This window comes from Phyllobates terribilis, unplaced genomic scaffold (genome assembly GCF_046119375.1).
Source record: "Phyllobates terribilis strain yellow unplaced genomic scaffold, ASM4611937v1 Scaffold_11__3_contigs__length_659146591, whole genome shotgun sequence".
In the NCBI taxonomy this organism is placed as follows: Eukaryota; Metazoa; Chordata; class Amphibia; order Anura; family Dendrobatidae; genus Phyllobates; species Phyllobates terribilis.
In genome coordinates, this window is record NW_027362771.1 from 632057693 (window position 1) to 632067990 (window position 10298).

Below are 10298 nucleotides of genomic sequence, written 5' to 3' on the forward strand. Positions count from 1 at the left end.
GAAGCCGCTTGTACAAATGTACAGTCGCGGTTTCTATGCGTCTCAATGCAAGTAAATGGCAGGAGTTCCGCTGCGCTTCCGCAAAATTAAATGACATGCTGCGGATTTTTGTACGCAGCATAAACGCTGCGGAAAAATCCGCAGCATGTGCATGGAACATGCGGAATCCCCTTGGGGACCATGGGGTGCGGATTACCTAGCGTTTCACAAGCTTTTATGCTGCGGAAATTCCGCAGCATATACGCTTGAAAAATGCTACGTGGGCACACAGCCTTACATTTGTTTTTCTAGCATTATCTCTACTCAAGAACCATAGATTCTTCTTCTGCATTCTATGATAATAAGGTCAAGGCTCGACAGGGGCCAAAACATCACAATGTTCGACACACATGATTGAGTACATGAATAATTATTTGTTGTCTTGCCAAAAAAAAAAATTTTCCTCAATACTCAAGAATCCTGAATTGTATAAAAGTACATTATCTTCAGGTACAAACTCAGTAATGCACAAAATGTACTTAATAAATTACAAAATCAACTGTTTTCTTTATGGCTTTTTTAATGTCTGCATTTCTCAAACTGTATATAATGGGGTTAATAAATGGTGTAAAAACAGTATATAGCAGTGAAAGGATTTTTCTTATAGAAAGTGTTTGGCCTTTTGTTGGGACTATATAAACAATGAATATTGTCCCGTAATATATGGAGACCACAGTGAGGTGGGAGCTGCAGGTGGAGAAGGCTTTCTGTCTACCGGTACTGGATGAGATCCTTAAGACTGCTAAAACTATATAGGTATAAGACACTACAATGATTGTGGTAGGGATTATTAATATTGGAATACTCAGTAAATAAATTTCCAAGTGAACGATGAAGGTGTCAGAGCAGGCAAGTTCTATCAGAGGAACAATATCACAGAATAAATGGTCAATTATATTTTGTCCACAAAAATTTAGCTTTGCTGTTTCTATGATGTCAATTAAAATTAAAAACCATCCAAACATCCAACAGATGACAGTCAGTAACATACAATGTCCACCCGTCATTATAGAGGTATAACGTAAGGGATTACAAATTGCCACATATCTGTCATAAGACATCACTGTGAGAAGAAGACATTCCAACATTTCTGATGCACCAAAAACATAAAGTTGAAAAATGCAGTTGTTAAAAGTAATGGTTCCACCATTGTTCAGGAGGATATGAAGCATGTAGGGGACAATATCTGTGGGTAACAAGATGTCATTGATGGACAGTTGTGAGATGAAGAAGTACATTGGAGTGTGGAGGTTCTTCCTGGTGGACACCAGGGTGATGATCAGGAGGTTCCCACATATTATCCCACAGTAAATGGAGAAGACAAGAAAGAACAAAAACATTCTAAAACCTTGGCTGACTTGAAATCCTAGGAGTAAAAATTCTGTGATCGCAGTCAGATTGTTTTCCTGTGATTAGAACGAAAAGTTGTGAGTCTACTGCGTGTCATTGACATGGAGCACCTGAAATAAATAACTGATCCAATAGACTTACAGATGTAGTCAAATCAAACTACATACAAATAACGCACCGTCTTGATAACATCTACCCCAAACACAAGTTACATAGTTACATAGTTTGTAAAGCCGAATAAAGACTTGCGTCCATCAAGTTCGACCTGTTAGTTCTGTAATTGCTAAAGTTGATCCAGAGGAGGGCAAAAACCCCAAATGATTTAGCCAATCTTCACCTGAGGAAAAATTCCCTCCCGACTCTGAAACCAGCAGTCAGAATAAATCTCTGTATCAACCTACTATTTTATTCTATTTTTAAGTATATGCAGAAATCTGCCTGGTATCTAGAAATGCATCCAGTCCCCGCTTGAACTGGTGTAGTGAATCCGACATTACCGTCTCCTCACTCAGTGAATTCCATATTCTCACTGCTCTTACCGTAAAGAACCCCTTCCTATGCTGGTGCTGAAACCTTTTCTCTTCCAGTCTTAGTGAATGCCCTCTTGTTACCGTAATATCCCTCCTTTTGAACAAATCCCGGGCAAGGTCTCTATACTGTCCCCTAACATATTTGTACACATTTATTATGTCCCCCCTCAACCTTCTCTTTTCCAGGCTGAATAGTCCTAGTTTTGCCAACCTCTCTGGGTATTGCAGTCCCTCCATTCCTTTTATTAATTTTGTTGCCCTCCTTTGTACCTTTTCAAGCTCATTTATATCCTTTCTATATATTGGGGCCCATAACTGAGCACAGTATTCCAAGTGTGGTCTGACCAGTGCTTTGTACAGTGGAAGAACAATGTTCTCATCCTTTGCAGCTATACCTCTTCTGATACATCCCATTACCCTGTTTGCCCTTACAGCAGCGGCCTGTTGTATTTCTCGACAATATACACCCCATTAAACTGCGTATTTTTATACATTGCTTCATTTGTTGACATAGTGTTATTTGTGATAAATATAAGAATGAAAAATGAAAAATGTTTGCCTTTTTATATAATATATTTGCGTATTAAAGTTCAGCCTTTTTGAAGTAATTTGTAAAATTATTTTTATGTACTAAATTTATTATTTTAATTTAAGATACTCACACCAGATATTTCTTTGCTCCTGATATTCATTTTTAGATCAATATTTCTTCCCATTCCACTCAGTTCTCTGGGGGTTTAATGATAATGTTAGGCAGCAGCGTTGTCCTTGTCCAAAGTCAAGTGAGGCTCCTTAATGCATCTTTGGATATTTATGTAGAAACAGAAGGTAAGGTACAAAGTAGAACAGCTCCCAGGAGATATTACTATTACAGACTTATGAGCCTCCATTGCTCTTGTTAATGGAAAAAGAATTAAAAATAATTATTTACCAATTTTATTCCAATGTCAATTATTTTATTCTTTAAGGTATATGGTGCCAAGTCTAGCTATTAGTGATATCATTGAAGAGTTTAAAAAGTTTCACAGTAAAGGGAAAAAACCAGGTTAGTAATAAAATACAAAAACAGTATACATAGGCTGTTCTATTCTTTAAGTGACAGTTATATATACAGTAGTGTTCAAAATATTAGAAGTCCAATATGACTAACTAGATTAATCACTGTTTTTGGTATAAATTATATCACCACATGTCAAACAATATACCAGTCAGTATAGCAGATTGTAAGAAAACCACCAGACTCCGCATTCATGATCTGCAGGTTTCTGAGTCTGTGTATATGAATAATTAATTGTACGGGGTGAGCTCAAAATAATATCAGTGTGGAGTTCAATTAGTGAGTTTAATCATTCTGTGAAGAAACAGGTGTGAATCAGGAGGCCTTATTTCAGGGTGAAGCCAGCACATGTTGTACATACTGTACATGCATTTCTCCTTGAAAGCCTGAGAAATATGGGTCGTTCTAGACATTGTTCAAAAGAACAGCGTACTTTGATTAAAAAGTTGATTGGAGAGGGTAAAATTTATAAATAAGTGCAGACAATGATAGGCTGTCCAGCTAAAATGATCTCCCATTCTTTGTAATGGAAAGCAAAACCGAAGAGACCTGGAAAAATGCAGAAGACTACAATTCGAATGGATCGAAGAATAGTCAGAATGGCAAAGGCTCATCCAATGATCAGCTCCAGGATGATCAAAGACAGTCTCAATATACCTGTAAGGACTGTGACAGTTAGAAGACTCCTGTGTGAAGCTAATCTCTTAGCAAGATGTCCCCGCAAAATCCCACTGTTAAAAAAATGACATATACTGAAGCATATACCATTTGCAAAAGAACACATCAACTGGCCTAAAGAGAAACAGAGAAACATTTTATGAACTGATGAAATTAAAATTGTTCCTTTTGGTTCCAAGGGCCGCAAACAGTTCGTCAGATGACCCACAAACTTTGAATTCAAGCCACAGTCGACTCTGATGACAGTAAAGCATGGTGGTGCAAGCATCATGATTTACTATGGAGCCAGACCTATTTACCGCATACTGGGGATCATGGACCAGTTTGCATATATTAAAATATATGCATTTTAATATATATTAAAATACTTGAAGAGGTCATGTTGCCTTACACTGAAGAGGATATGCCTTTGAAATGGGAGTTTCAACAAGACAACAGCCCTAAACACATCACTAGACGAGCAAACTCTTGGTTCCAGTCCAACAAAATTGAGGTTATCGAGTTACCAGTCCGATCCCTGGACCTTAATCCAATAGAAATCTTGTGAGGTGACATAGCTAACAAATGCCAAAATATTGTGGGATGTAGTCAAAGCATCCTGGGCTGGAATGACAGTTGACAGATGCCAGAAGTTGGTTGACGCTATGCAACATAGATGTGAAGCAGTTCTAAAAAAACGTGGGTATACAACTAAATATTAGGTTAGTGATTCACAGGAATGCTAAATCCTCAAAAAAAAGAGAACATATTTTGAGTTTGTAAAGACAAATACAGACACTGCTATTATTTAGAACAGACCAATGTTCATATTTTGTTGTTTTCTGTAAAGTGATTAAAAATTATATAAATTTCTCTTCATGTTTTGAATTAGAAAACCGTGGGCAATCTTCCCATTGCATGTAAATAAAAACTAGTATAAAGATTTTGTGCTTAACTCATGTTTTTGACCACACTGCTGTTATTTTGATCAGCACTATATGTAGTCTAAATACGTTAATCATTCTATTCCAAAATTATCGGTATTACTAGACCTCAGTTCACATTGCTTGGTTTATTGTCTTGTTTGCATTCTGTGCAAATTAGGGGTGTGGCATGCTCCTTGTTGAGCTGGTTAGTATATATGTAGCTTACCACTGGCCTAGGTGGTCTGATATTGGGACCCGGTTCTATTTGTCTACACTTTTATATGCATTACTTCAACTTTGATATACAGTAAGGTTTTTAATATAGACAGTGTAGGACCGTCCCAATTTAGGGTCACCTTGTCGCTGGTGGGACGGCTTGTATACTTTTTTTGATCAAAAATAGTTCACTAAGTACCCTATATTTCATATGCAACTTTGCTTTACATTTATATATAATGATGGTACGGTATGAGATATATTTTTTGTCTTTTGTAGGTTTTGCATCTTTTTGTTAGTGTGAACATGCTCCTATTTCTTGCATGTGTACCATCTTAGACCTCAGTTCACATTGCTTGTTTTTTTGTCTTGTTTGCATTCTGTGCAAATTAGGGGTGTGGCATCCCCCTTGTTGAGCTGGTTAGTATATATGTAGCTTACCACGGGCTTAGGTGGTCTGATATTGGGACCCGGTTCTATTTGTCTACCCTTTTATATGCATTACTTCAACTTTGATATACAGTAAGGTTTTTAATAAAGACAGCGTAGGACCGTCCCAATTTAGGGTCACCTTGTCGCTGGTGGGACGGCTTGTATACTTTTTTTGATCAAAAATAGTTCACTAAGTACCCTATATTTCATATGAAACTTTGCTTTACATTTATATATTATGATGGTAGGGTATGAGATATATTTTTTGTCTTTTGTAGGTTTTGCATCTTTTTGCTAGAGTAAGGATCTGTCTGAAGCCGTCTTCTGAAAAAGGGTATTTTACATAGACTTAGTACAAGCTGCTCCAAATAGCAGATCCCACGGGCACATTGACCTTCAACTTTTAAACTCTATTTTGGAATAGAGCTCCCCGGGTTGCTTTCCAAAATAGCTGCAGATCTAGAAGAGCAAGTTTGAGTGGTATAGAAAGAATAGGGCCCTATCTTTGCGAACTGACAGTGTATAGAATAATGTGGAAGGAGACAGAAGTTTGGGGGATGTGCCAGTTCTGGTTGTGGTGAGGTGGCAGGGGGTTATTGCAGGCTGTAAGCTTTCTTGAAGACATTGGTTTTGAAGTTCTGTCTGAAGGTTCCAAATGTTGTGGATAATCGCACGTGTTTGGGCACAGAATTCCAGAGGATGGAGGATACTCTGGAGAAGTCTTGGAGGGGTTGGAGGAGAGAAGGAGGTCTTCAGAGGATGGAGGTTGCATGTTGGAAAATATTGTGAGATTAGTTCCTAGTAGTGATGAGCGAGCATGCTCGCTACTGGTCGGAGCTCGCCTGAGCCTCTCACTGCTCGAGATGCTCTGCGCTCGCCGAGTATTTCCGGGATTGTTTGGCGGGAGCTCGAGACCCCTCCCTGCATGTTTGGTGCTCTTTAGGGCGCCAATCAACATGCGGGGATTGCCTGCCACTCATTGTAATGCTGCAGCCATGGTGGTTGTGGCATTAGAGTGATTGGTTTGCCGCACAGCGTCATCAGGTCTATATCACAAAAAACGTACATTACACATATCCATTCTAACAAACAGTCCTTTTGAGGACTAACTAATCCATCTGCAGAGTTATCAGGCAGGCAATGTAAATAGGCAGGCAGGCAGTGAATATAGCAGACTGCAGTGCATATAGCACAAGAGGCTCCATTCCTATTCTGCCTTCTGCTGCTGTTAGATATTTCTATACAAAGGCCCAGGTCTCAGGGGCCAGGAATACTTTTCTTTGGAACTAAATCCTCATTATTTGCTTAAAAAGCAATCCAGAGAACACCCATTTGCTTGTTGCCACTTCAGAATACAGCCAGGTCCTTCCCATATTACAGCACTAAAAATCCAGCTACTTAAAACTGTGTTTTCTGCCTCACACTGATCACATATACATTGTCAGAAAATGCTGCCATTTATGGCCTCCATTAATAATTTCTTTCAGTGTGTCAGTGAAGCAATTCACATTAGTTTGCTGTTCAAAGTACTTACCTACAGGCCAGGTATTAAAACTCTGTTTTCTCCATCAGACGGATCACATATACGTTGTTAGAACCCTCCTGTTTCTTTTTCCATCTTGTGTTTTGCGGTCACGTGACCATCTGCCTTTATATTCCAGCTCCACCATTTTGGCAGTGTTGTTTGACTGTTTTGCTAGCCAGGTGCTTCTGAGCCTTTCTCTGCCAGTTTGCTTGGTCCTTCTTTGATCTCTAGTACCTTTTTGTCAGCTTATCTTTTTTGTGTTCTGCAACAACTTCTCTGTTTAGGAGGTGTCACATTTTTGTTCCAGTGCTTAGTTCTTTTAGGGACCCCTCCCCTTTATGCTTTAGGTCTTCATTCACACTAGCCAAGAACTAAGGTGGGTCTGTTCGCTAGGAGCAGGCATCCAGTTACATCGTAGGGATTCGGCTTAGTCTTACTGTAGGGATAGCTTTCCCCTTTCTTTCCTTAGTACTTGTTGCAGATCATAACAGTAGGTCCAGCCCAAAAAAACTAAAGGAAAGAAATTCTGGGATCGGAATGGCTTCCATCCAAGTTTTGGCTCAATGCTTGCAGGGATTGTCTCTGGAGGAGGCCAAGCTCCAGCAACAAGTGACTAGCTGTTCTGGAGCGCATTTTGTGGAACCAAAGGTAGGACTGCCTGATGTTTTTAATGGTAAACAGCAAGATTTTTTTTCCTTTAAAAATGCTTGTTTGTTATATTTTCGTTTGAGACCAAGGTCCTCTGAGAATGAATCACAGCGAATTGATTTTATTATGTCACTTTTGCGCAATGAACCAGAGAGGTGGGCCTTTTCTCTCCAACCTAATGATCCATGCCTGTATAAGAATTTTTTCTGCTATGGGTCTATTATATGACAATCCTGATCAAATCTCATATGCTGAGGCAGAACTCAGACGTTTGAATCAGGGGTCATGTGATGTTGAAAATTATTGCACACACTTTAGAAGGTGGGCTTCAGAAGTCAAATGGAATGATCCTGCTCTGAAATGTCTTTCTTGCTGGTCTGAGTTAAAGGGTTAAGGATTTGCTAATTGCATTCCCCGCACCTGAGACTCTGCAGGATGCCATGCAATTAGTGGAATTGCATGCCATGCTGTTCATGTGGAAAGGAGGCTGAGAACTAGGCAGAATGAGGTAAAGACTCCTGTAATGCCAGGTCCTAGTCCCCAGAAAATCTGCTCAGATGGCGGGGAACCGATGGAGGTTGGGGCGAAGTCGCTCCCCTCTCAGGAAAGAGACCGGAGGTTCGCCAAGGGATTGTGTCTTTATTGTGGTAAAGTTGACCAATTGATTAAGTATTGTGAGCTTTGTTTAAGTAAAGAAAAAAAAAGGTCAGTTACGCCCGTATAGCTTGTTTATGCTCTGCTGGAGTATTGCTTTTTGGGAGTACTACTATGCAGGAAAGTTTGATTGAATTTCAGGTATTTGTGGATTGTGGTTCAACACCTAATGTGATTGATAAAAGGTTTTTGGAAAAACTTAAATTGAAAAGCAAACCTTTGTCACCACCTATTTCTGTGATTGCATTTGATAACACTGCCTTGAAATGTATTACTCACAAGGTTGATGCATTTCCCCTCGCTATCAGTGGCCTTCACCAAGAGATTTTGGACTTAGTTGAATTAAATAATTTACCCTCTCCGGTCGTTCTAGGATTGCCTTGGTTAAAACTGTACAATCCTTTGCTGGACAGGTCTACTAATATGATAAAGTCTTGGAGTCCGAAGTGCTATGATAAATGTTATAATGTTCGCATTGCGGTTGTGGAAAAAGGGGAATTACCTGTACCTATTCAAGTTTTTTGGAGGGTTTTTTCGGAGGAGTCGCAAGTTTTACATCCTCATAGCGATTATGATTGCGCCATTGAGTTTGTTCCGGGAGCTACTCTTCCCAAGAGTCGCATGTTTAATCTGACTATCCCTGAGGCCTTGGAGGAGTACATACAGACTAGCCTGGCTGCTAGTCACGTTAGACCTTCTAAGCTGCCTGTGGCAGTTGGACTTTTCTTTGTTAAAAAAAAGGACGGGGGTTTAGATCCATGTCTGGAGTTTTGTGAAATTAATAAGATTACCATACGCAATTCCTACCCATTGCTGTTAATTCCTGACTTGTTCAACCAGTTAGTGGGGGCCAAGTGGTCCTCTAAGATTGATCTCCGGGGGGCATACAATTTGATTGGTAAGAATGTGGTTGTGTATTTGGATGACATTTTGATTTATTCGACAGATCTGGAGTCCCATTGGCAGAGTGTACATTAAGTTTTGCAGTTATTGAGTGATAATTCACTCTTTGCTAAGCTGGAGAAATGTGGGTTCTCTGTGCAGAAAATTAGTTTTTCGGGCTACATTGTCTCCAGCGAGGGATTTGAGATGGACCTGGTGAAGGTTCAGGCTGTGCAGGAATGGCCTTGGCCTATTGGTTTGAAATCTATACAGAGATTTTTGGGTTTTGGCAATTATTACAGGAAATTCATTAAGAATTTTTCTGTAATTATTAAACCTCTAACCGATCTCACCAGGAAACGTGCGAATATGGTCAAGTGGACTACTGAGGCCATTGAAGCATTTAAGTATCTCAAAGAGAGGTTCAGTTCTGCCCCTATCCTTATGCCGCCTGATGAGACCAAGCCTTTTTTGGTCGAGGTTGATGCTTCATCGGTGGGGTAGGAGCAGTTTTGTCTCAGGAGAACGGAGATGGAGTACATCCTTCCTTATGCCTTCTTTTCGAAAAGATTTTCAGAAACCGAGCTGAATTTTTAATGTTGGAAATCGGGAGTTGCTGGCTATTAAACTCACGTTTGAACATTGGCGTAATTTTTTGGAAGGCGCTAGATTTCCTATTCAGGTTTTCACAGATCAGAATTTGATCTATCTGGATGCTGCCAAGCGCTTGAATGCCCGTCAAGCTAGGTGGGCACTTTTTTTTTCTCAGTTTCATTTTTGTGTTACTTATATCCCTGGTACTAAGAATGTTAAAGCCGATGCTTTATCTCACAGCTTCGCTGCTACGGTCAGTATCGAGGATGAGGAGAGCATTTTACAGAAAGGAGTTGTGGTGGTGGCATTGGACTCCGCTTTGGAGAATGGGATTCTGAAAGCTCAAGATGATGCTCCATCTAACACTCCCCATGGGAGATGGTTTGTGCCTAAAACCTTTAGGAGAGATTTGTTTGTGGAGTGTCATGAGTCTCAGTTGGCAGGTCATCCAGGAATTTCTGAGACTAAGTATCAGTCGCAGTTTTTGATGGCCTGGATGGCAGAAATAAGTCATCAAGTGGGTGCGTCAATGTACTGTGTGTGCTAGGTCAAAGGCTTCACATACTCCTGCTGTGGGTTGCTTTGCCCTCTGGAGGTTCCTAGTGTGCCTTGAATGCATCTCACAATGGATTTTATTACTGATCTGCCTGTGTCTGAGGGTTTTACTGTCATCTGGGTGGTCGTGGACCGTTTTCGTTAGATGTGTCATTTGGTTCTATTCATTAAGTTGCCCTGCACCATGACTCTTGCTAAGGCATTTGTTAAAGAGATTGTCAAGCTTCATGTCA

The 10298-nt window shown here is 40.0% G+C and overlaps 1 protein-coding gene across 1 annotated transcript; it reads right to left on the reverse strand.

Moving 5' to 3' along the window:
- Positions 1-518: 518 nt before the first annotated feature.
- LOC141167511 (olfactory receptor 2A14-like) lies at positions 519-1277 on the reverse strand. Its single transcript, XM_073654906.1, has one exon. The coding sequence runs from the start codon at positions 1275-1277 to the stop codon at positions 519-521; it is 759 nt and encodes a 252-aa protein (XP_073511007.1).
- Between the last annotated feature and the right edge of the window lie 9021 nt (positions 1278-10298).